Here is a 27,467-nt window from a genome sequence, read left to right as displayed (position 1 = left end):
CGGTTGTCAGGGAAACAAGCAGGTGCCAGGGAGAAGTATCAAAAGGCACATAAGGAACTGAGAGCCAAGTTAATTCTTATTTGCCCTTGATCCCAACCCTGAGCTGGTTTTTGTTTTCCTGTGGGAAAGCTCTGATTGCTAATCCTTTGCAGCCTGCAGTTCCATGGCAAGACTTCCTCATAGCAGCCATCCTCCAGAGGTGTGGTGGGTCATAATTATTGGCCTTGTAGTCTTGAACACCCAGGTGTTTTCCAGTCCTGTATAAGGTAATCCTTGCATCAAAATCATAAAATGCTTTAAAAAATATCTCCCTTCAAAGGATGAATCACAATACATATTTTAATGTGGCACAAGAAAAGTAATTAAATATAGACATTGAGGGACTAGCTACATTATTTGAATTTAATTACATATTTATGAATTAGTCACACTATTCCCCTTCTCGTGTAAACAACAGTCTGAAGAATGCATAAAAAAGAATTAACAAGTAGTAAGCCAAAGGGATAAAGGCATAAGATATAAAAAGGAAACACAAATGTAGCTGAAACTTCTTTACAGGTAGTCTCTGTAAAATTCAAAATTTCCAAAATGCAAATATGCCAATCAGGACTGTTCTATGCATGTATAGAACTGTTCAAGAATCAGAGTGCAAACTCTGCTGAAAGCATCAAAATGCAACACAATAAGACTGGGTGAGAAAATCCACATGACCTTTATTCCCATCCTGTTAAGTCAAATAGAGGAAATGGACTATTTATAGTTTTTTTCTTAAATAAAGCATCATGTTTTTCCTGTTTATTTCTGATAAGGCATTAGGATGAAATATTCAGAAAGTCATACAATGTATGATTTAACTAAAAAAATAAATTTGGAAGAAAGCCACAGGGTTTACATTCTGATAATGGAATAGAATTTCTATATGTACAGATGTCTTATGATTTAAAGAAAAAAATAGATTATTTATGAGACATCTGTTCCCTTTATACTGTAACAAAGAAGGAAGGAAGGAAGGAAGGAAGGAAGGAAGGAAGGAAGGAAGGAAGGAAGGAAATAAATCCCCATTGCACATATGCAGAGCTATGTTAGGCAACAGGCCTGATGAGAAGATTTCAGCAATTGACTACCTTCCAAATGAGCTATAGTTAAAGTCATAAGAGGCATTCCTTAGAAATTAGGAAGGCAAAAGTATTTAAGGAAAACAAGGCTGATCCTTTGAAATTAAAAACAAACAAATGAACCTTTATCATGGCTCATTCTAATGATTTTAAAAAGGAAGAAATCTCTTCAACCAGGAACAGATTGCGAATAAATTGATTCTGTGCAGTAAGAGAAATAAGGCTTGCATAACGGGCTAATCCATTGCAGGAGGAAAACAATATTATAAACTATAGCAAAAAAATTAAATCACCTTAGGATTTTTGGATCTAAGTCACGGGTGTCAAACTCGCCACATCATGTGACATGTCGCAACATATTGCAACTTTTTTCGCATTGCCGGAACTGGGGTGGATACAGGCTCCATGTGATGCACCCGGCCTATGGCCGGCAGTTTGACACACCTGATCTATGTGTATGCTTATCTTTCCAAAGATAAAAGAAAAAGAAAAAAACATTGTACCAATAGAATAGTTGTAGCTTGGAATTGAATTGTGGGGTCCTTAGTGTTCTTTAAGCTTGTTTGTTTTCTTGCAGATGTTTCATTACCCAACTAGGTAACATTTTCAGTAGCTAACTGAGCTGTAGAAATGAACAAGATATCATGGTTGGATATATAACAGAGATCTACCCACTAGGTTTAAAGTACAGCAGTTAAAATGGCTTATTTTGATGTGAGACTAAAGCAATAAATCTGAACTGAGCAACCATGGAAATATGTACTACAAGAAGCACAAGTAGATCTTCAGAATCAAACATAGGACACATAGTAAAGTCCAATACTACAAATACAGACCAAGGGATTTCCAGAAATACTGAGAAGACTTTAAGGAAACCTTCAGCCTACTTGTGCAACATATTTCTGTCAGAATTCTCTCAAGCATAGAAACAGCTACAGACAGGGCAACTAATACATGAATATAAAGACTGTTTCCTATATGGAACTCGGGAGAAGAAATTTACAGGGAAAAGTCTGAAGTTCATTCAAATTGGAAAGGAGAGTAGTGTAAGCAAACTGCAGACAAAAACAGGCTTCCAGGATGCAGAATGAAAAACAAAATGTTGCTTTCAAAAGGATTTAAGGAAGGCAAGGCTGATACTTGCCTATGCTTGAAATATAAAAATAACAAAAAAACCTTTATCTTGGCTTATCCTGATGATTTCAAAAAAGGAAGTAATCTCTTCAACCAGGAACACATTGTGAATAAATTAAATCTGCACAGTAGAAGAAATAGGGCTTGTGACTAATCAATTGCAAGAGGAAAATAATATTATACTGCCATTAAATCTAGCTTATCCCTGATATATTGATCTTCTATCTGCAGAGTTTCAACTGTGAGGAACGAATTGGAATAGACAGTGCATAGCTTACATCGGCGATGTCGTCTCATGATTAAAAAGGATTTGCAACAAAATGCAGCTCTGTTCTATATTATTCTTCAAGGTTCCATCAGCTGATCTCTTCCAGGATACTCCACTTTATTTTCTCCCTCTGCTAGTTTTCTTTCTATGTATGTGTGGGTATTTCTAATAAATAGTCAGCATGCAGACAGCACCCATAGAGGTAACAAAACAGTTGCTGAGTTTTTTGCTCCTAACTATTTTGGATTTTTACAAACTTGAGTATCCCCAAACCTGCTGATAAGAACCTTATTTGAGAACATCATGCTAATCTAATCTAGCATTTCATTCTTATAAGAATGAGACAGATGCCTCTGAAAATTGTAAAATAGGATGCAGGATAATGCTGCTTTTCTCCTACTCATGTTCTGTAGCAACTGAGCTTTATATGGAGACAATATGTGACCATGATTTGGATCTATCCACCAAACCTTCTTCAAAATACTTTTTATGTCAATGATTATTTCTGCATTTCATGCTGTTATTTTGATACTTCCCACTTAATATTGTTTGGTTTGCCTGTAGACTTGTAGTGCTTGCATAATTGTAATTGTTGTCATTATATGTGCTCCATAAATACAAGTCAATTGTCGAGTTCTAAGGATCCACCAAAGCTAGAGCAGATAATGTTTAATATTATATATGCATATTTATTTATTTAGAGATACTTGGAGAAATGGAGTCACTGTTAATATGCAAGAAGCTAGAGGAGTAATCCTAACCTCATTTTTTCCCCTGAGACATTCCAACCTGTCATAGATAAAAATGGTTTCATTTTGTAAGACTTAATTGTCAGATAAGCTTGATTTTATTATCTCTTCACAACAATGCCAATTCTTCAGCTGGTGTTGGGTTTCATAATCACTTTTCCCTCCAAGAACTTAGGATATTGTAATGTATAGTTGTAGTATCTGTGCACATCCAGCAATAAGGCCTTTTTGCAAGTGACAGATGGAAATTTTCTAAATGCCATCCAAGAATTTTTTGTATGGCATCCAGTGTGCTGATATATATATATATTAAAATCTAATTGATGATTTACTTTCTTCTCAGGTATCTACTTTTAAAACAAGAACTTGCACCGTGCTAAATCTTCAAAGACATGCTCTTTCTAATCTCTTTTTTTAATTATTTTTTTTAAATTACAGTCTTTAGTGCTTAGTAAACAACATGTTGTCTGGGTTCAAGTATTTAACATTAACTTCTTCAATATAAATCTGTTCAGTACTACCCAATCCAGTATATTTTCCCTGATCCTCCTTTCTTCTCCATATTTTTTCCATTTTCCCATCATTACACTTTTTGGAACTGTTAATGTATACCAAGTTAGATATAAGCATCTTCATCATGTTTTACAAATTTCATACAAATAATAATATCAATTTGTAAATCAATAATGTCAGTTCATTAATCTATATCCTGTTTTTCCATGCTCTTAAGGTTTGATTTCCCATCAGTATTTGAAACATCTTTATCAGTTATGATTTTCTCAATATTAATTACATTTATATAGCTAAAGGTTTTATTCAAATCAATCCTCCACTTATCTTCATGTTTCCCATATCAAAGAAAAAGAAAAAAAATGTTATCTTAATTCTAAATTCTAAATTTCATTATAAAAGTTTAATTATATCTAAGGGTCATTCATTCTTTTAATCTTATTGAAACTAGTATTTAAACATATAATGCCCCCTCTAAAAGGTAAAATCTTCTGTTTTTCAAATTTGACTCTTTCTTTCTTTCTTTGCCAAGCCGCTTTCCAAGCTAGGGCAATTAGATCGCCCAGGAATTTTCTTTTAATTTTTGTAAAAATTGCTTGGCATGAGGAACACAATTTAGGTAGGGTATTTTGGGGAGAGAATTCTGCCCATTTATATTCCTTAAACAGTGCCCATTCCTTTCTCCCTCCATTTCTCTTTTCATTCCCTGTCTCCCAAATTGTGACATTTCCCTTAATAGTTTTATATTCTTTTTAAAAATCTTCCTTGCGATCAAATATATTCTGCAGGCCTAAGGGGTAAAAGGTCTTTTGCATTTTCATTGTTATAGCTAAATCTTGCAGTACTTTGTTTGTATATAGTTGTTTATATTTTCCTTCTTTTATCTATTCCTTCTCTAAATCCCTTTCCTCTGTTTCATCGTCTGATTTCTGGATTATTTGTTCATACTTTGTAGTTATCTGGGAACTTTCTAGTTGTAGATTTAATATGGAGATTTGTTCATTTATATTGTCTAAATTGTTTTTAGTCTCATTATGACTTCTTTTTATGTCCTCTTTTATTAGTTGCGAAGTCGTTTCCGACCCATTGCAACCCTATGGACAACGTTCCTCCAGGCCTTCCTGTCCTCTACCATCTTCTGGAGTCCATTTAGGCTCACACCTACTGCTTCAGTGACTCCATCCAGCCACCTCATTCTCTGTCGTCCCTTTCTTCTCTTGCCCTCAATCTTTCCCAGCATTAGGCTTTTCTCCATTGAGTCCTTTTCATTAGGTGGCCAAAGTATTTGAGTTTCAACTTCAGGATCTGGCCTTCTAAAGAGCAGTCAGGGTTGATCTCCTCTAGGGCTGACCGGTTTGATCGCCTTGCAGTCCAAGGGACTCGCAGGATGTCCTCTTTACATTCAACAATTGTTTGATGAATTACTTGTAGCATAGAATATATTTCTTTCTGAAAGGTGTTTATCCCCCTTCATTCCTGGATATCCTCTAGTATCACCAGATTCAGTAAGAGTAGATCAAAGTTTCCTCTAGTTTTCTGGTATTTATATGTATCCTTTATAATCCAATAGATTCCAAAGTATAGGTTCAGTTCTGAAAGCAATATTTTATAGCAATCCTTTGTCTCAAATATTCAAAAGGTTGTCAATCAAGCAAGGTTGTAATCCACAATGTCCAAAGTGTTCAAAATATTCAAGCTTTCTGAAAACAGCTCAAAAGTCTCTCCTCGCCAGGCATAATCCAAGGTCATTTTTTTTTCTCTCCCACTAGCTCTTGAAGTTAAAAGTCCAAGCTCAGTAGGTATTTATAATCTAAGAAGGTCAGGGTGATAGGTATGCCAACATTTTTCCCTTTATTGCCAGCTGTTCTTCCAAGGTAGGAATCAGCAAGCAGCTAGGAAGCAAATTGTAGTGCTATACACAAATCCATCACTAGATGTCACTCAAAGTTCATTTTCCATTCTTAAAACAAAGGATTGATTTCTTATATTTCGCCTCAATGTTTTGTTTTGTTTTGTTTTTTTCAAAGAGAAAGTCTTAACAGTTATCTTAGCTCTCAAATTTATCAAAGTTGTAGCTTTATGTTACTTCCACTTCAATATTGTATGTTTCTGTCCCACATAAAATTAAAACACCACTTCCGTTTACGCTCGAAAGTTTTTAGTTTCTTGGGAGCCTTTCCCTGGAAATTCAGTTGTAAAATAGTAAAGAAAGGATCAATATTCTCACCCAGTTCCAAATATGCTGTTTATGAGTACTAAGTAGTGCTTTTTAATTCTTCGGTTGTCAGCAGCTAATGGCCAGTCACAAGAATGAAGCCGGTCTTTCTCATGCCAATTTGGAGGGCTTTCCTTGCATCAAACAGAAAGACCGCCATCTCTCTATGTTCAACAAGGCACCCCTCCTCTTCATCGCCTCTTTGGGGTGATTTTAGGCCCTTTTTAGGACCCCTAGCAGGTCAAAATCGGGCACAGAAGGCAGAGCCCTGCCTTCCTGTGTCCCTTCTTGCCACAATGCAAACCAGATGTCCTGTTCTTTCTAATCTTTTATGCATAAGAAAACACTATGCTTAAGATGGTTCTCATTGAAACACATATAATATACATACTTCATCAAAGTACAAAGAAAACAAGCCTTTTTCTGCAACTGCTATTTTATATTGCTACGTCTTATCTGATAACTTGCACCATCCTGATTGACATGAGGAAAATTACACCCAACACATATGGAAGGCATGTTTTAAGCACATGCAGATTAATCAACCAGCATCACATCTGTAGATAGTCCTTCACTTATGACCACAGTTGGGACCAATATTTTCATTGCTAAGCAAGGTGGTTGTTAAGTGAATCACACCCAATTGTGTGACCGTTTTTGCCTTAGTTGCAAAGTGAATTACTGCAGTTTTTAAATGAATCATGCAGTTGCTCAGCGAATCCAGCTTCTTCCAATAACTTTGCTTGTTGGAAGCCAGTTAGGAGGGTCGCAAATGGCAATCACATGACCTCAGGATGCTGCGACCATCAAAAATACATGCCAGTTGCCAAACACCTGAATTTTGATCACATAATTCTGCAATGTTTATAAGTATGAAGACTGGTTGTAAGCCACTTTTTTCAATGCCATTGTAATTTCAAACAGTCACTAAACAAATAGTTGCAAGTCAAGCAAAAGTATATCAAAGAACTTTCGGTAGCAAAAATTCAAAGATTGTAGGACTACAGCCTTGTGCTCACTTATTTTACTAAACCATCTTTGGACAAGTGAGTCAATGTAATAGTTTTGTTTTAAATGATGCACTGCTTATCTGTTATCAATTACGTCCTAACAGTATCAGAATAAATACCTGTTGTTCTTATATAATCAATATGACTCCCCTCTCCCTCCCTCCCTCCCTCCCTCCCTCCCTCTCTCTCTCTCTCTCTCCCTCTCTCCCTCCCTCTCCCCCTCCCCCTCTCCCTCTCCCTCCCTCCCTCTCCCTGTTTCTTCCTTCCACCAGGTATGTGCAGAGCTTGCTGGACATTATGGTGTTCCTTGACAAGGATCCAGAGGACCAAAGGATATTGGGACAGTGAGTTTGAATTTAGAAACCTCTTAAGATGTATACAAATGCATGATTAGAACTCTTAGTTTTAATGTTGAGCTGATACAAACATTTCCAGTCTGGCATGTTTCAAGTGTCTTATTAATGAAAATCACAAATTACAGGCCAAATGACCCTCCTTGGTTAGGAATTTGGGGAGTGAAAGTGCAAGACACCTGAAAAATCTCAGGCTAGATAAGACTGTTTGGGGTAAATTGTTTAAGTTTGAATCATCCTTGGATTATTTCTGCATGAATTCTGAAGTCAAAGTGTAACTTTTTGGACCTAAATAGATGGAAAATTAAGTTTCTGGAATGCTGCTGTCTCACTCTAGGTTCACCGATGCTCTCGTCACAATTCGCAACCGTCACAATGATGTGGTCCCTACCATGGCACAGGGTGTAATTGAATATAGAGAAGCTTATGGGGATGACCCGGTTTCCAACCAAAACATCCAGTACTTCCTTGATCGTTTCTATCTTAGCCGTATTTCTATCCGCATGCTGCTCAACCAACACAGTGAGTTACCTTAACACCCTCAGATTTGTTTCTCTTCCTTTTTTCTTCTCCCTTTCTCTTGGTTTTAGTGTTAAGGGATGAATTCTTAATTAGAGTTGTATCTTTTTATTTATTTTTTTTATTTATTTTAATTCCATTTATATCCCGCCCTTCTCCGAAGACTCAGGGCGGCTTACAAGCTTAGCAGTAGCCTTCATTCTATGTATATGCCAGCTTATTAGGGCTTTCACACCCCTCCCCAAGTGGCATTATTACAAAGTCAGCTTAATTGCCCCCAACAATCTGGGTCCTCATTTTACCTACCTCGGAAGGATGGAAGGCTGAGTCAACCTTGAGCCTGGTGGGACTCGAACCTGCACTAATTGCAGGCAGCTGGTGTTACTTAAGGAGGCATTAGCCCACTGCTCCACCAAGGCTCTTTTATCTTGGTAGGCAGCACCATCTGATGCTCCACTTGGCCTACTTTTGACATATGATGGCCCACCTCCCTTCATTTGCATCTTCTCTTTTTCACAGCCTTGATTTTTGATGGCAGCACCAATCCAGCCCATCCCAAGCACATTGGCAGCATTGATCCCCACTGCAGCGTATCAGATGTGGTTAGAGGTGAGTGTTCTTCCTTGATTCCTGCAATAGCATCAGTTTCTCCCTCTGGAATCCTTAAGAAATAAATTTTGCTCCTTAACTCGTCTCCAAAAATAGGGAGCCACAAAAAAAATGTATCTCTTGATTATATGCAGCTCTCTGGCCAGGAGTTGCCTACCTTGAATTAACATAAGATGTATGGTTTAAAAGGCTTGAAAAGGCAATTGACTAAATTCACAGAAGAAACAGTGGCTGGTTCATATGTTTTGTAGGTCATAATATTGGTTTTAAGTTAGTAGGCTGTGCTAAGCACTTAATTGTAGTTTGTTTAATAAATCATGATTAAACAAGCAATATCTAAGAAAATGGGCCCTCCCAAGTACAGAGATTTACTACACCTAAACTGTTCAATTGTAGTATCAGTATTGGAAACAGAAGTTGAAACAGATTTGTGATGCAAATTCTTAGGGCTTATCTTACAATGGAAACTTGGAGGAACTTAAAGTTCCCTGTACTCTACACCCAAACATACATGGCTTTTACAAAGTCTTTTATGCAGCCACCAGAACTTTTTAATAGTTACTGTTGAACTGTAGTTTTTAAAGTATAATTTAAATACCAGCTTAGGATGTTTTCATTTCTTTATCTTTTCCATTGCTGTTTTTGGAATTGCAAATCCCTGCTCAAAAAGAATTGCAAGCATCTATATCATGCCAATATAGGGACGCGGTGGCTCATTGGGTTAGGACGCTGAGCTTGTCGATCTGAAGGTCGGCAGTTTGGCGGGTCGAAGCCCGAGTGCCGCGTAACAGAGTGAGCGCCTGTTACTCGTCCCAGCTTCTGCCAACCTAGCAGTTCGAAAGCACGTAAAAATGCAAGTAGAAAAATAGGGACCACTACGGTGGGAAGGTAACAGCGTTCCGTGTGCCTTTGGCGTCTAGTCATGCCAGCCACATGACCACGGAGACGTTCTCGGACAAGCGCTGGCTCTTCGGCTTTGAAACGGAGATGAGCACCGGCCCCTAGAGTCAGAAACGACTAGCATGCATGTGCAGGGGTACCTTTACCTTTACCTATTTCATGCCAATATACAAAGAATATAATATGTTCCTGCATTTCTGGAAGGACAGGTGATGAAGCTGGATTTCCTGTTACTGCATGGGGTTAGCACAAAAGGGAGGAGATCTTCTAATAGTCATCTGACCCACCTAGGCTGTTCTTTCATAGTCCCTCCTGGTTGAATTAGGTGGTTCTTAAATAGAATTCAGAAAGAAATGTGGATTAAAAAGGAGGAGCAAACGCAGAGCTCTGAAAATTTGGGGGAGGCAATATATTCCTTCCCTGCCTAATTTAGTCCAAATACAGTAATTTGCATGAAAGTAATATAGAATTTTTAATCTGCTCATCAAGTAGATGATCTTTGCCAATTTATGATAAAGCTGACAGGTTATGGAATTCAACCAAGAAGAGCAGCTGTGTTTCTGTAACAATGGATGTTTTGTGTTTCTTTCTTGCTGCAGATGCTTATGACATGGCCAAACTGTTATGTGACAAGTACTATTTGGCATCTCCTGACCTGGAGATTCAGGAGGTGAATGGTGAGTTTGCAAAGCTGTGATAAAAGTGGGAAAGTTAAGAAGAGGAGCAAATAAGCCAAGTGGGAGGGAGGGTCCAAAGAGGCTGTTCAGCGGCCTCTTATACGCACAGGGGATTTTAGAGGGACTGCTAGCCTTCTCCATTTTTCCCCCTTCTATATAGCCAGTGAAACAACACCTCACAAGTGGCATAGTAAGTAGCTGATGATCCTTTGATAAGCAACTACGCTAGAGTTATTGTTGTGGCTTGGCAACTAAAGCTTTGCTAGAATCCCATTTTTCCTTTCGGCTTCTTTCTTTTTTTGCCTTACCTTTTAAAACAGATGACAGTGACTGCCCTTTTAACAGCAAAATAGTTGGACAATTCATTGATACCCCCAAAACTGCAATAAGAGGAGACACAGTTTAGTTTTAGTTTTATTATTATATTTGTATACCGCCCTTCTCCCGAAGGACTCAGGGTGGTGAACAGGGCACATATAAAAATACAGAGTACAAAAATTAAAAAAGAATTAAATAGAGCCCGAGCTAAAACAATAGATAGTAATATAAAAATCCACAATAAAAACCCCAACACATCCCCCATCAGGCCAGGCCGGCTTGTTCAAATAGATAGGTCTTCAGACCGCGTCGGAAGGAGCGAAGGTCAGGTGCCATCCGGAGCTCGACCGGCAGCTGGTTCCATAAAGCCGGAGCGCCCACAGAGAAGGCCCTCCCCCTGGGGGCCACCAGCCGACATTCTCTGACTGGAGACACCCTGAGGAGGCCCTCTCTGTGGGAACGCACAGGGCGGAGGGAAGTTGACGCCGGCAGCAGGTGATCCCCGAGGTACTCCGGACCCATGCCATGTAGGGCCTTAAAAACCATTACCAAAACCTTGAACATAAAGTGGAGAACATAAAGTGAGATTGGATTATTGCAGGTAATCTTTACCTTCCAGATATGTTGGAATCTTATCCAAGGCAACATATCTTAAATAGCAGTTACTGGAGGGCAGCAGTGGTAGAGAGATTTCTGTCTTCTGTCTGTGCTTGTGAACTTCCTGGCTGCAGCTGTTGGTCACTGCCTGACACAGGATGCTGGGCTGAATGGCTCCCTGACTTAAAGGAACAGGCATCGTCTTTAAGCTAGTTCTTTGAGTGCCTACAAATGCTGGAAATTACTGTCTGGAGACATCTGGTTGAGAAAGCACAATTATTTCTGGTTTTAATCAACAAATTTCACATGGGTAATAGTAGCATTCCAGCATTTCTTCCGAAATTCGTGCATACTAATTAGTGAATGACAGGAAGCTAGTTGAGAGCTGTGCATCATTATTCTTTGCCTCCTAAGTTTGTAAAACTTTAATCCTTGCCTGGTGCTTAATTCTTTACTACCTCACTTTCAAATCAGTTGCTACCTCTTTCTTCTTTTTTATGGCGGTAGATAAATGATATGAAAGTCATGTAATCCATCCTTCTCTAAGTCTACAGCTTAGTTCAGCTTCTGAAAGTTAAATATATCAATAGTTTCAGTGATTGTTAAATAGGTAAATGAAACCCTCATGTCCAACGGTATCATGACCTTAGGTATCTGTGCCTGGAGCAACTGCATGGAATCAGGGTTCACCATTGTCTTCATGACTTATATGCTTGTTGGCTTTCTGAATGTATCTGGTTGGCTCACTTCAAGAGCAGGCTGCTGCATTAAATAAGCCAGTGACCTTTGCACAGATATACAGTATATATACATACATATATATATATATATATATATATATATATATATATATATATATATATATATATATATATATGTGTGTGTGTGTGTAATATATATATATATATATATATATATATATATATATATATATATATATATATATATATATATATATATATATATATATATATATATATATATACACACACACACACACACACACACACACACACACACACACATATATATATATATATATATATATATATATATATATATATATATATATATATATATATATATATATATATAATATCAGGAAACCAGACTGCAGTGTTGGGGAGTGTATCTGAGTGTAAGTGTCTTTGGAAAGATGATTAAAATAAATCAAGTAAAACTTTTCAGAAAGTTAGGTAAACCTGATAATTTACTTGCCCAAAAGAAGTTTGAGAATTTACAATTAAACAAAAAGCCTGGGGAGGCAGAGGACCAATGATGTTTGAGGAAGCTGTCCATCTTGTGAGGTTTTCTGCACTTACTTATATGGCGGAGGTAGCTTTACTTTAGCATGAAGATACTATAGTGTGCAGGTAGTCCTCGGCTTACAACACTTCATTTAGTGAGCATTCAAAGTTACAATGACACTGAAAAAAAGTGACTTATGACCATTTTTCACACGACCGTTGCAGTATATACATGATCACATGTTCAAAATTCAGAAGCTTGGCAACTGACTCTTATTTATGACAGTTGCAGTGTCATGTAATCACTTTTTTTTTTGCAATCTTCTGACAAGCAAAGTCAATGGTGAAGCCAGATTTGTTTAACAACTGTGTAACTAACCTAACAACTGCAGTGATTCACTTAACAACTGTGTGAAGAAAGATCGTAAAATGGGGCAAAATTCACTTAACTGCCGCACTTAGCAACATCAATTTTGGGCAAAATTGTGGTCATAAGTTGAGGACTACTTGTAATGGGACCAGTCATGACTGGTCATACTGATGTGATTATGAACTTCAAATTTATGGTGAAGAACCCTATTTTTTCTATATTATTGCAGCAAGCAGCATGGGTGTTTTGCATGTGGCAAAAAAAAAAGAACAGAAACAAAATAATAAAGCAGCATCTTAATTACCTTTGTTCTGCTTCTAGCTAATCAACCCAACCAACCCATCCACATGGTCTACGTTCCTTCTCACCTGTACCACATGCTCTTTGAACTGTTCAAGGTAATCCTCAGAGTTGGAGTCTGTTTCCATAGAATGTTTCGGTGCTGTATTCAAACCAGAAATCAGGTCTATAACTTGAGGTCAAATATTACGGTGTGTGTGTGTGTGTGTGTGTGTGTGTGTGTGTGTGTGTGATGAATATTGGATCATCCTAGCACCTTGGGGAATTTCAGTCTTAGCTTGATATTGCCCAATAGGGAGTGACTCAGGAATTCAGGTACTCCAGGAAGATCATAGAGCTATACCAACTCATATATGGTCTCACTTGTGTAGTGGATACTCAAAAGTATTTGATTTTCTGTTCAGTCATATTTTCTATTTGGGCATTTGCAACTTCTGACAAATGCTTCAGGCTAGTAAGCCTGCCTTCCAGTAGCCACATAATAAATTTTTGGAAGCTTCCATCCATTGCCCATAGAATGTTGAGATGGGATAATTAACTAGTTAATTGAGCCAAAGGCCTAATTAACCCATCTAACATTTTGCTTCATACATCAGCTCTCCAATTCCTTCTAATTGGAGTAATTGAAGTAATTCCTTCTCCAATTACTTTGAAGTGATGATCTCTAGGAAAGCAGGACTTGGTATCCAGCAGTCAGGGGCTCTTCTATTTTGCAGAAAAACAAATTTATTTTATTTTTATTTTAATTCCATTTATATCCCGCCCTTCTCCGAAGACTCAGGGCGGCTTACAAGCTTAGCAGTAGCCTTCATTCTATGTATATGCCTGCTTATTAGGGCTTTCACACACACACCCAAGCAGCATTATTACAAAGTCAGCTTAATTGCCCCCAACAATCTGGGTCCTCATTTTACCTACCTCGGAAGGATGGAAGGCTGAGTCAACCTTGAGCCTGGTGGGACTTGAACCTGCACTAATTGCAGGCAGCTGGTGTTACTTAAGGAGGCATTAGCCCACTGCTCCACCAAGGCTAAGAAAGAAATAGTAAGTGGAAGGGTACCACGAAAATAGCTTACTGAGGATTGGATCTATCCAATGGCTCTAGAATGCTGAACAGTCGTAACAACAACAACAGAAAACCAATGGAGCATAATGGGAAGTTGCAAGAGATAGATATAGATTAAGCATTAAGACAAGAGTTCCTGACAGCAAGATTTATTTGACGATGAAGCAGAGGATGGCTTCACACACAGCTCTAAGCTGTAACTAGAGCAACAGTCTCAGTGTGTCTGCATCAGGCCAGAGACTAGTGTAGAAGAGATTATCCTTTTACTGGAGGTATTCAAGCAGAGGCTGGAAGGTGTTCTGAGCTGCTCGCCATATTTCCAGCCTGTGTTGCAAGCCTGGACCAAATGATTTCTATATTCTCTTCCTGTTTTTTAATTCATTATTTTAAAGAATAAGTATATAGAGGACCTTGCTGTAAGTGGGGATGTTCACTAGAGCATTCTTATGCCTTTCTTTTTTTTTCTCTCCTGTTGTCTTCCAGAATGCCATGAGGGCCACTGTCGAAAGCCACGAGTCCAGCCCCACATTGCCACCCATCAAAGTGATGGTGGCGCTAGGCCAGGAGGATCTCTCCATCAGGGCAAGTGAACTGATAGAAGAAGAAGGATGTACAATAGGGAGGAGGCCAGGGAGAAGCTGCAGCTACTGGTGGTTTGCTAGGCAGTAAAATAACATCACTCTGTTTCATAGTTTTCTTACAATTTCTGGTCTCATATTCAAAAGTTTCCAGGAGAAGAAGGTTTCCCCACCACTCGCATCCAATTCTCTCCAAAGTGAGAAAGCAAATGAGAACAGAAGTATAGTTATTGACTATTATCCCTAGTCGTATTAAGTAGCGAAATCTCTAAGTAGAATCTGACCGAGGTTGAAATGATTTAGTCCCTGAGCTTTAGATTTAGCTTTTTGCGTCCCTTTGCGTGCATAATGACTTCTGGTGACAGGAAAGACAGTTCACACTTACACCAGAAGAGCCAAGATGACCTCGATGTAGTGCTTAGAAGTAACAGACTAAAATTATGTGGGTCCAGGTAGAGCTCTTTAAAGGTAAAGGTAAAGGTTCCCCCGCACATGCGTGCTAGTCGTTTCTGACTCTAGGGGCCATCTCCGTTTCAAAGCTGAAGAGCCAGCGTTTGTCCGAGGACGTCTCCATGGTCATGTGGCCGGCATGACTTAGACGCCAAAGGCGCACAGAGCGCTGTTACCTTCCCCCTGTAGTGGTCCCTATTTTTCTACTTGCATTTTTACGTGCTTTTGAACTGCTAGGTTGGCAGAAGCTGGGACGAGTAACAGGCGCTCACTCTGTTACGCGGTACTCGGGATTCGACCCGCCAAACTGCCAACCTTCTGATCGACAGGCTCAGCATCCTAACCCACTGAGCCACTGCGTCCCTTTACTCAGCTACAAATGCTGGGTGATCGTGACCCAATTACTAGTTCTCAATATAATTTCAGTTACAGGGTGATTGATGGTGAGGGTAAAATAGAGGAGAGGAGAAAGAATCGTAAATGTTGCTTTCCCAACCAGACATCCTCTGAATGTGTCAAATTCATCCTCAGAATTTCCCAACCAGCGAAGCGACTCCCTAAGTAGCAAATGCTGTTTGCAGGACATTCTGGTTGGAAAAAGCATCCTAGAGGAAAAACCAGAATATAAACATAATACTAAAAAAATATATACAACTGGATGGTTTGTATGTGGAAAGGAATGTATATTGCAGGCTTCTGTGATTGGCCGTTTGAATGATAAAAGGTATCAGCATAAACAATTTGATGACAAGTTTTGGATCTGGGCCAGACAGGTCCTGAACTGCTGCTCTGGTCATTACATTGGAGTCCGTTACTTCTAGCCACCACATTACTCTAGTTTCTGTTCAGCTTGTACTGTCTTGGATTGCTCATGATATCAAGATATTTTTACTTAATTCAGTACTGTCAAAAAAGACAATAAAGAAGAAAATTAATTTGCACAAATTTACATAAATTAAATGTAGACATGCAAACTTGGAAATAATTATTATAATTTAAATAGGAATGCAAAACACATTGTAGGAAAAAAGGCTGGGTCCATATACTCTGTTTGGTTACTTAGTCTGGTGAAAGACAAATTCATTTCTGGTTCTCTCTCTCTCTCTCTCTCTCTCTCTCTCTCTCTCTCTCTCTCTCTCTCTCTCTCTCTCTCTCTCGTAATTTACCGTATTTTCCGGCGTATAAGACGACTGGGCGTATAAGACGACCCCCCAACTTTTGAGATGATTTTCAAGATTTTTTGTCTTATACGCCGGAAAATCAGCGAGCCTGGGAAGGCACGCCCTCCCCTCTCACTGTGGAGGAAGCAGGGCAGGCTGGCATCTGGCAGGAGCACTCCTTAGCAGCTGGGGAGTACGCGCGTGTGCAGGACTGCCCTGCCGGCTCCCGCCGGACGGCTCCGCCGATGCTGCCTCAAGAGGGAAGAGCGTGAGGCGCCTGCCATGGCTCCCCGAGGACTCCTTAGGAGCCGGGGAGCGCGCGCGTGCGCAGGACTGCCCTGCTGGCTCCCGCCAGACGCCAGCCTGCCCTGCTTCGTCCACAGTGAGAGGGGAGGGTGTGCCTTCCCGGGCTCGCTGACTTGCAGCCAAGCCGGAGCCGAAAGGGGCTTTTCCTTCCACCCACCCTTTGGAATAGACGCAAGAGCTCCCGGGGTCTGGCGTTTGCAAGGGGGAGGGGAAGGGGCTGAGAGGCTCTTGGGGGTGGGAAGGGAGAGTCACGTTGGAGGGGGGACTGGACTAAGGAGGCTTGAAGTTGCTTTGCAAGAACAGGGGCACTCGATTGATTTATGTACTATTTTCTGGCGTATAAGACGGCCCCCCAACTTTTGAGATGATTTTCATGGGTTAAAAAGTTGTCTTATACGCCGGAAAATACGGTAACCTTTAATTGGACTTCTTAGTTACCTCTTTAAATATAAATGTAAATTCTGATTAGAGTCAAACCCAATAACTGGAGAATTCATTGACACAATGAGGTTTTCTGGGCATCAGTATGCAATGATTTGTCATTTTGTGTGTGTAGTGTGTGTGCGCGCGTATTGTGTGTGTGTGTGCACACGCACCTGCCTTCATTTTTGAAGATTGGCTATAGCCAGTTAGGTACTGCCAGCTAATTGGTTTCCTTAAAGAAAAGCTCCTCAAATGAAGATCTGGTCCGTGAAAATAAGGGTGCATGGCTTTCCTAACTCCCTGCCTGTATCTGTTGTTTGTTTTTTCTTAATCCTTCTGTTGTGGAGCAGATGAGTGACCGAGGCGGTGGGGTTCCTCTCCGCAAGATTGATCGACTCTTCAGCTACTTATATTCCACAGCACCCAAACCAGAGCTGGGCTCCGGGGGGACGCCCCTGGTATGTGTTATAAAGTGGGCCAAAGTTGTGGATGTCTAGCCAATTAATATTGCAAACAGTCTTTGAAAAGGTCATGGCAGTTGGCTTCAAACAGTTTGGTTTTTTTAAATATAAATGTTGCCTTAAATTGTCCTTTGCCGTGTGTGTGCAGATAAAGAGGAAAAGTGACCAGTAGAAATCTGTGCTTTATCAGCCTTAAGAGAGATCACTGCAGAAATGGGATCAGATATAAAAAGGTCATCAAAGGGACAAAGTGGGGATCACTTCTGATGTTAGAGCAATAGGACTGTAAGGAAAGAAAAAAATATTATTTATTTCTAATTGCTGAGAACAATATGTGGAAGAAAGTCACAGTAAAATAAGACTTAAAATTATATAGGTGAAATTATATTTCACCTATATAACAGTTAAAACCATTTCTCTGTTTATTTTATTATTGAATAAAATGCTGGTTAGAATAGCCCATCTGGGGGAGGGGAAGTTCATTATCTCTTTTTTTCACGCCATCTTCATGATTTGAATTGTTAAGAACTTACAACATTGTGAGGGAAAAGAATAAAAGTAGCTACTTTTTCTCCATGACAAGACTAAAATTAAGATTGGGGAACCATTTATAACAGAAAGGGCTCGCAACTTGGGTGTCCTCCTGGATTCACGGCTCAACTTGGATGATCATCTAACGGCCGTGACCAGGGGGGCCTTCGCACAGGTTCGCCTAGTGCGCCAGTTGCGCCCCTTTTTGGACCGAGATGCCCTATGCATGGTTACCCACGCCCTCGTCACTTGTCGTTTGGATTACTGCAATGCTCTTTACATGGGGCTGCCCTTGAAGAGCACCCGGAGGCTTCAACTGGTGCAGAATGCAGTCGCGCAGGTGCTTATGGGAGTATCTCGGTACTCCCATGTTACACTACTCCTGCACAAGATTGAGATTGAGATTTATTAAATTTATATGCCGCCCTTCTCCCCAAGGACTCAGGGCGGCTCACAACAATAAAAAATTAAAAAACATAAAGTACAAAATTTAAAAAAGAATTAAACAATGGATGTAATAAATAAATGACAATTTAACCCAATAAAAGCCAAATTTAAAACCATAGTCAGTCCAGGCCCGCTGCATTGGCTTCTGGTTGCCCTCCGGGTGCGATTCAAGGTGCTGGTTATAACCTTTAAAGCCCTACATGGCTTAGGCCCGGGGTACTTGCGAGACCACCTGCTGCCATTGTCAACCTCCCATCGCCCAGTTTGCTCCCACAGAGTCGGCCTCCTCAGGGTGCCGTCGGCCAGGCAATGCCGGCTGGCGACCCCCAGGGGAAGAGCCTTCTCTGTGGGCGTGCTGACTCTGGAATGAATTGCCCCCAGAGCTACGGATGACTCCTGACCTTCAGTCCTTCTGCCATGACCTGAAGACGAGGTTGTTCCAACAAGCGGGCCTGGACTCACTACGGTTTTAATTAGCTTTTTACTGGTTTTTAAATTGTCATATAATTATTGTATTTATTGTTTAATTCTTTTTAAATTTTCTATTTTATGTTTTTAATTTTTATTGTTGTGCGCCGCCCTGATTCCTTAGGGAGAAGGGCGGCATATAAATTTAATAAAATAAATAAATAAATAACATGAAAATGGCAAGGAAGAGAAGGACTAAACATCCCCTTTCCCTATCACCATTGCTCAGATAAAATTTTGAATCCCCTGGTCTCCTTCATTTCTTTATATTTCTGTAAGTGGGTGTGTTTGTGGTGGTGAATCACCAGTTGTGACAACCATCTTGGCTCCCGGTGTGCTTCATGCCAGCAAAGTTAGGGATGCATAACAGGACTCATAAGACTGCACAGAACTAATTCTTCAAAGCGGTGTTTCTCAATTTCAGCAACTTTAAAATGTGTGGACTTCATTTCCCAACATACCCAGCATGCCAGCCATGATCTTCCCCTCCTAAGATCTGGCTAGGGAATGCTGGGAGTTGAATCCAAACATCTTAAAGCTGCTGAAGTTGAGAAAAACTGTTCCTGAGGTAAGTAACAAGCATGCTTAAAAATATGGTGTTATTGACAATGAGTAACCCGTTTTTTCTTCTTTCAAAAACAAGGCCGGCTTTGGCTATGGGCTACCTATCTCTAGACTCTATGCCAAGTATTTCCAAGGTGACCTTCAGTTATTCTCCATGGAGGGATTTGGAACAGATGCTGTCATCTATTTGAAAGTGAGTTGGTGTCTTGCTCATTTCCTGCTCATATTCCCAGTCCTATATGGACTATTTCCTGCTCATTCTGCCTCTTATTCCCCGAGATCATTTGCCCTACATAAAAATAAAAGCAGACAATCTTCCAGTGATACCAGGTGGGTCGCTGCATGTGATTTTATCGAAACTGCATTCTAACCTATGTTACATTCTTCTAGGCCTTGTCAACAGACTCTGTGGAAAGGCTTCCAGTGTATAACAAGTCTGCATGGCGTCACTATCAGACCATCCAGGAGGCAGATGACTGGTGTGTGCCCAGTACGGAGCCCAAGAACACATCCACCTATCGAGTCACCTAAGCTAGCCTCTCTGTTACCAGAAAGGGCACTACCCTGCTTCTAAAGGGGAGAAACCAAACTTTGGTGAGGGGAGAAAAAGAAACAAATGATAATCACCAGCATAAATCCCACCTTGTATTGTAAGACCTCTGTGGAGTGTTCCCCTTGGCTGCCTGGCCATTTCACCTGTTAGACAGCATCCTGGTCACTTTCTCAGATTTCTTTTCAGAAATGTGTAGTCTAGATCAACATAACTCTGCATGGAATTTATTTGCCTCACTACAGTCCTGGCTTTTCATCTATTGGATTGGAAAGGTCTGAAGCATCTGCTTTTGTTCCTATTTAATATTTGCACACATCACTTTTTTATTATGTTTGCATTGTAATCATGAAGCAGAGAGTGTTGTGATTCAGGGTCAGCCTGTGGGTTCGGCAGTTGGGTCGGACGACTCAGAGGAGGAGGAGGGGGGTGTTGAAGAGCTTGCTGAGGGGATTGGACAGCTTGATGAGAGCCCCTAGCAAGGCCCCTCTCATCTGGTCACGATGCAGACCCAGCTGTGTGAGCCTGACAGCGTGGATGAAGATGACCCACAGCTGGCCCTGTTCAAGGACGCCCGACGCAGGAGGTAGTCAATCAGGAGTAAACAGAGGAAGGCAATGGGGCACCTCGGAAGGAGGCAGAGAGAGGCCACGCCCTGAACTGTATTTAAGGGGAATGTGTGGGAGGGCTGGTTTGCTGAAGGCAACCGCTTGGATAGTTCCTGTTTCTTAAAGCTCCTGTTTCTTGGTTCATGTCTTGTTTGTTTTTGTAGCAATAAATTTGGCAGGCGTAATTCCAGCCTCTTGCCTTCTTGTAAAAGGGGTTGTCCCTGCCTTTTCTGCAGGGCCGGTAGCAGGCTGGTACAGAACAGAGAAAACTTGACCACTAAGCATTAATATGTTGAGAAAAATCAGGAAGCAAGAAGAGAGAAAAGAAGAACCTAAAAGTGTGGGTGTGATTATGTTGCATTTCTTCAAGTGAATCAAGATCCAAGCAAAAGGCACGAAGAAGTTTAAAACATGACCTAGGGATGGCAGAGTTCAGTGCATCCGTTGCAAAGAGCCAAGGACATTAGAGAACATGGGCTTATTTCTTAGTATATTGCTCTGGAAGTAAGAAATATTCTCTCAGTGGTACATATTTTTGCATTATGTTCTGTGTGCTTTTCACAATGCAAGTCTGAATCTCAGACAAGTTGAGGAAAGCAGCACAAGAACCAGGAATTTTAGCCCTGGAATTTTGCTCACCATGGCTCAATTCCTAGACTGGCTTGTGATGGAATATAGATCCTTAGGTCTTGCTTATTTTGGAGGAGATACTGCCCCCCACAGAAAAAGTATTGTGACACATTTGGGGAGTGGGTTGGGTGGCTTATGGGAGAAAACTGGGAGCAGAAGAAGAAAGAGTCTGTTGAAGAGTAAATTGGGAACACTGAAAGCTTCATTCCTATCCTCCAACTGCAACAGAACAAATGGAATGTGTTTATTTTAAGGATAAATTTCTGGTTCAAATGTCTCCAGTACTTGGAAGCCATGGGCAAAAAAGGGCTTTTTAGCCAAGAAACTCACAGGCAATCAGTTATGTTATGGATACAGGGAGAAGTTCTCTCCTTTCTTCTTTTATAGACCCCCTAGCCCACTCCCCCTTTCGCAGCTGTTTGCTTTCCAGCAGCTCTTTGCTATGATCTCACTTTTCTAATCCCCTTTTCAAAACAACTGAAACTCTTCTGTAGGCGGAAAACTGCTTCTGCCTTCTATTTTTATCCTGTGCTATTGTTCTAAGCAGATGTTATGCTTAAGGGGCCTGTCCAAATCCCCCTGAGTTGCAGTCGCCTCTTTACCATTTTAAGCAGTAATCAACCACCCTTCTGTCACTGTCCCATCCTCTGTGCTGGGCACTTTGACCAGGAAAGGACCTGTGTTTATATGCTTAAATATACTTTTAATTATTTGGGAGGAACAAGATATGTGCCAAGGTCCCATTGCTGCTACGGTATTATAGTATCAATTTTTTTTGATCAGCTAAGGAAAAAAAAACACCATTACATTTAAATATGATCTTCCTGGTTGTATAACTTGATTTCATTGGCATCAATAGTAGTACATGGTAGTACAACAACATGCATTCTACTTGTGTGCTTGAAGCTCAACTTTGTTCCTGAATATGTCTCTTGATTCATAACATGTTGTTTTCAACTATGCAGGATGCAGCTGTACTCAGTATTGCTCGTTTCTGATGAGTAGGAGAGATGTTTATTACTCAAACATGTTATGATGACACCTAGTGGAGATATATGTGAATCACATAAAATTTGGATAAGAGTTGGTCTTGAGCTGTTTCTTGTAATCTTTCATCAATGGGCATTGGGCTAAGAATAATTGTAATTATGGAGGACCACATGTCACAAAGCTTTGATTTGGAAGAGGAAAGAGAAATTTTGCCCATATGAATTGACTTGCCTTTCTTCCTCCTCCTAATCAAATGATCAACAATAAATGGTTGCAAAATCCTCCAGGGAAAACATCTAGGTATGGGCATCTGAGGTGACAGCACAAGGAGGGCAAATGACAATCTATGTGTCATGATGTTGCAATGCAAATAAAATTATCTTTTGTACTTATATCACAACCTCATATGCAGGTACTAAGGGGCAGGGCTTGTCTTGTGTCATCACAATACACATTTCATTATTCTGATGAAACTTCATCTGCTGTGGATATGGCTACATCTGGAAATTGTCCGTTTTCTCCTTCGTGTAGATATCCAATCTCTTAGGCAGAGCTAGGCAGCATTTTGGCTGATGGCAACTTCACCATTTTCTTGGAAGGATATTGTAGAAGGAGAGTTGTACTAGTTTACAGTAGCAACAAATCAGGAGGAGTTTGGTAGATCCTTTTCTGATTAACAAATGTTATTAAAAGGATAAAAGACTTATATTTTGAAGGGCATGACCATGGTATAAAATGTATGGGGCTGTGTTTCATTGCAAAGCATCTCTCTGACAACTAGGTATGCCCTTCAGAATCCAGTTGCTTCCTTTATTTGGTGTTTACCACCAAGTTTTCTTCCCCTCAGCTAGACTTTTAGAAGCAAGGCCAAAAGAAGGAAAATCCCTTTCTCCTTTTCTGCTGATTAAAATTCACTGGATCACCTTCACCTCATTTACTGAAAATCACTCTGTAAAGGCTTTGTCAATTTGGTACTGACTTACAAAGCTCTTTTGTGCAAAAACTCCACCTACCATAGCTATCCCTTCTCCTTTTTCCCAAGACCCCATTTTTAAAAATATTTAGAATACTGTGTTCCCAGTGGCGTAGCGTGGGTTGTCAGCACCCGGGGCAAGGCAAGTAATTTGCGCCCCCTAACCTGTGGATTTTAGCACTCGAGTCTCTTCCACTAGCTCAGGAATTCTGGGAGTTGAAGTCTATGAGTCATAAAAGAGCCAAGGTTGCCTACCCCTGAGTTAGGTTCAAGGCAAAAAAGGGTCTCTGGAGAAGAGGGAAAATGCTAGTTTAAAACTGAAACAAGGCAACTTTAAGGTGCCTCAGCTGTGATTTAGGATGAGACAAAGAGAGGACATGGCGTTGAAAATGGTTAATGGGGCATGTTTGTTCCACTCTTAGTGGACGTCAGGATAAACCCCACGAGAGAATGACCTTACAACAGATGTGAATAGGCTTGGACTACCGTACGTTTGTAGATTGAGTGCATACATCACATGGAGCGATGATGGGCTTCATCAAGATTTATGATCCCACAATTGGCTAGTTTTCTCCATCTTGTCCTAAACCCTGGATACCAACCACGGTTTATGGCTTAGCATGTGGCGTGGGGTTGACCCAACATGTTAGGCGACAAACAATGACTTCCAACTTACAATGCCTCAGCTTTCCAAGGTTATTCCAAAGCCGGAAAAGCCAACCAACCCACCCTGCAGCTTTGCCTGCTTAGGCTGAACCCCAGGAATTCATACTTGCTGCGGCGCCCGACCTATTTTCTGCCCAGACGCTGCTTATCCAAGCCAAGCCGCCTCCTTCTCTTTGGCACCTCACCCCCCAGATGTTGCGCCTGGTGCGGCCGCCCCCCCCCTGCACCCCCCACGCTACGCCACTGTGTGTTCCCTCTTCCTTTTTGGGATGGTGTCTTTATGTGCAATCATACTGCACAGCATTTGCATTTTTTAAACTTGCAATTGGCGCATATACACCTTATATGACGCTCATACGTGATACATAATTTGCACACCAGATTCACGGATCTTGTAAGGCAGATTCCCAGATTGCATCTCTGACCAGATACCTATTTAGGTAGTGCTTAAAATTTATTAGGGATATGCAACATCAACAACAAATAGGACTGGGTGTTAGATTTAAAGCAAGAGATTGGACTTCAACAAAGGAAATGTGTGCAAGGGAAGATTAGGGAGACCTGGTTGAGGTGATGATTAGATCCCAAAGAAAAATTTACCTGCGAGGGAAACAAGATGCTTACATTGAGCACTGTACAAAGCCAGAACAAATCTTATTGCCACTTCGCCATTATTCACCACGCTTGGAAACCTGTATGGGTTAGTTTCCTTCCTAAGTCTTGAAAAATGTTGCTCCCCCATTTAGGAATGATGGATAAATACAAATTTGTATTTATTTGTTTTTATCCTCCTGTGTTGCTTTTTTATAAATAACTCAAACTGCAAATATATTTCTTCCTCCTTGTTTCCTCAAAACAACCCTTTGAGGTGGGTTGGGTTGACTTGCCCAGAGTTGCCAAGTTGGCTTTCATGCTTTACTTAACATTAATTAAAATAAGAGCAAACCCCTTTTTTATTTTGTAAAATTGTGTTCAACCTACCTTAAAAGTTTCTCAAGTTGAAATGACAAATTGGGCCACTGTTTTTTTTAGCAATTATGACTGGGAAAGCCTCTTGAGTATTTTTTTTTAAAAAAGTCTTTAGAAACCCTATATAGTCCTGAGGCCTCAGGTTGTCCACTCTTCTGGAAACTAAAGTACGGTAAGCGGCATAATAAAATCTTACAAGAAACATTTCATGCAAGGCCTATTTTAGGGAGAATCACTGTTGTTTGCTTTGTCAACTTGATCGACAGAAAAGCAGCAGCCCTCTCTTGGTCCCTTGAAGGAACACTAGAAGGCTGTCAGGCCTGCAGGCCAAAAATGGCAGAGCTTTTTCTTCTGTGGACAGAGGAACCCTAAGGAATATTTCCCACTAGCAGAGCACTGAGCCAAGCAGTTAAATATTTCTTCTTTTTTTCTTCTCAATTTGGAACAAGGTCAGTAACAAACAGCCCACCTTGTTCCATTGTTTTGGAACATCTGCAAATTGATGCAATGTTTCCTTAACTGCAGGAGCATCCTTGAGGAAGCATCTTCCCTCTGTCTCTTTTTCAAGTCCATATACTTTGCAAAATGTCTGAGATATTGTGTATCTAGGGAGAAGTATGTGACATGGTCAGTGCCAAGATATTCCCGTGCTGGATACAGTACAATAATTGAGTTGTTCTCTTTCAAAGTTTGGGGCCATTTTTCAAACGCATCCAATGCCTGCCAACCTGTTCATGAAAGGTCATGTTCAAGGGAGGAAGCTGGCAAGGTGATGCTGTTTTATTATTTACATTTTGGAACAATGGCTCACCTCTTTCCCTAGAATGTTATTTGCTATTATTATTATTTTTTAAAGAAGGAAGGTTTAAAGAACAAAGTTTTAATCTAATTAATTTCCCATAAATAAAGGATTCCTAGATGTTACAGTCTAAACAAGTGGTATTTCCAAATACACAAAGGCAGCTTATGGTGAAATGGTCAACTTCACAATGTTCAGGGACTTGAGGCAGGGATTACTAACGCATGTGTGGGAGAGAAAGAGAGTGGTTGCCTTTTTAAAATTGCATATATTAAATATTTTATACATAAGTCACAGAGCCGTTTGACATTTTAAGTTCCGAAGATGAACCAGGCTAGATTTGCCAGCAGTCCCTGCTGTGTGGGCAGAGGTAAGTCATTACATAGATTCACAGAGAACAGGAGAATATTATTTATGAATATGCAAAGCTACATATGGCAATACTTTAGAGCAAAGTAGAAATTAAAAAAGAAAATCTTGTATGCAATATGCATAAGCACATAGTGGCTTTATTGCAATATCTGTTGCTTCCCCGTTTTCCACAAACATTTAGCAGTGAAGGAAGTAAAATGTTGGGTTGAGATGAGAAGGTAAAATTAATAAAAGCATTTTATGCCATCATTGGTTTCTCAGTGATAAAACGGGCCCCATTTCCAAGTCAATATATTCCCTCCAAATATCTTGGATCTTTTGCCAAGACTCTGGTCTTTGTTAAAGCACAAATCTAGTAGTTTAGATAAGTCAGGGCAGATTTTTATTCTGTTTTTACTATCCCTATTTAAAAATGTCTGCAAAGTATTGCTTCATATTTGTCATTGTACGGTTACGTTAGCTGACAAACAGTGGTAGAACAGGAGTTGCACCCAAGGAAAGGCGGGATAGGGGCCTTTTGGCTTTCTGGCTCTTGTCAGTATAAGCACTGTGATTGAAAGGTTCTGTTTTCCAATAGGTCTGCGCTCAATTCAGAATGAACCTACAGTTCCCACAAGTGCAACAGATATCTGGGTAATGAATCCAGGGGGGGGGGGGAAGTTCTCTACAGAATGCAGGATCCTGGCAGGAAAGACTGAGTTTGGACAAAAAGAGAGAGGTTGCTGTCCAATTGCCCAAAGGCACCGACAGCTTTTCAGAAGTTTCAGAGTGTAGGGACTGAGGGACAGTTAATATCCGTAAACAACAAAACAAAACAAGAAGAGTGAAGCCTGTGATTATGGGTTGCAGGTTTCTTGGAATCCACTGAGGACTAGAAAACTGACCCAAAGAAAGTCAACTCTAGGAAGAAAACGGAATGGCCTCTTTATGAAGACAAACTCTGCAGTCTCAGCTGATCCTTCCTTCCCTCTCCAGGAAGCAACACCTAAACAAATATGAGGGGCATGTTCCTTCCACAGTTGCAAATTTTAGTACAAGTTTTTTCTGTATTTCTACAGAAACTCTTGGTAGTTAGTGGCCTAGATGGGAAGGGTTGTGCATTATAGTTATTGATTTCTACAGTTCACCTTTTGAAAAACGTACCTTGGGAGAAGCTTCCTAGTAAGAATGGAGATTTATTTTCCCCTTTGCTAACTGGGAACAAACCAGTTCTTTCTAGAGATTTAGATCCAACCCTCAATGTGGGCGCAGACATCTCTGCACAGTTCTAGTCTTTTGGGTGTTTATAGGCTTCTGTGAAGCAGTAGAATGTAATTCAAGGCTGGCCTAACACAGTTGTGAGAGAAATTCAACGGATGGCTATATTGAGGAGCAGATCTGTGCAACAACTGGGACTGGATAGTTTGCCTTTCTTGGAACAAGTGGCACTTTACAAAGTTTAAAAGCATCAATTTTAAGCCGTAGAACTTCCCCAAGTGGAAAAGACAAAAAGAGTCTAAATATTGCTGTTCTGCTGCTCCCAGAAGAGGGAAGGAGCTGCAAATATGAGCTGAGTTGTCCATGCA

The 27,467-nt window shown here is 40.4% G+C and overlaps 1 protein-coding gene across 4 annotated transcripts in view; it reads left to right on the top strand.

The window, feature by feature from the left end:
• Nucleotides 1-20,693, top strand: part of PDK2 (pyruvate dehydrogenase kinase 2) — a 31,957-nt gene extending 11,264 nt beyond the window's left edge. For 3 of the 4 annotated variants that reach the window (XM_081344786.1, XM_081344787.1, XM_081344789.1), the window contains 10 exons: nucleotides 7,274-7,345; nucleotides 7,692-7,876; nucleotides 8,393-8,482; nucleotides 9,982-10,059; nucleotides 10,220-10,249; nucleotides 12,913-12,989; nucleotides 14,441-14,539; nucleotides 17,225-17,332; nucleotides 19,425-19,538; nucleotides 19,736-20,693. In XM_081344786.1, the coding sequence (XP_081200912.1) occupies nucleotides 7,274-7,345; nucleotides 7,692-7,876; nucleotides 8,393-8,482; nucleotides 9,982-10,059; nucleotides 10,220-10,249; nucleotides 12,913-12,989; nucleotides 14,441-14,539; nucleotides 17,225-17,332; nucleotides 19,425-19,538; nucleotides 19,736-19,876 (994 nt within the window). In that variant the 3' untranslated portion in view covers nucleotides 19,877-20,693. Of the gene's footprint in view, nucleotides 1-7,273; nucleotides 7,346-7,691; nucleotides 7,877-8,392; nucleotides 8,483-9,981; nucleotides 10,060-10,219; nucleotides 10,250-12,912; nucleotides 12,990-14,440; nucleotides 14,608-17,224; nucleotides 17,333-19,424; nucleotides 19,539-19,735 lie in introns of those variants that run through there. The other variant, XM_081344788.1, reaches the window with a different exon arrangement.
• Nucleotides 20,694-27,467: the final 6,774 nt, after the last annotated feature.

This window comes from Vipera berus (genome assembly GCF_964194415.1).
Source record: "Vipera berus genome assembly, chromosome: Z".
In the NCBI taxonomy this organism is placed as follows: Eukaryota; Metazoa; Chordata; class Lepidosauria; order Squamata; family Viperidae; genus Vipera; species Vipera berus.
The sequence above is the reverse complement of the archived record's forward strand: the minus strand, read 5'-3'. Positions and strand labels throughout refer to the sequence as shown.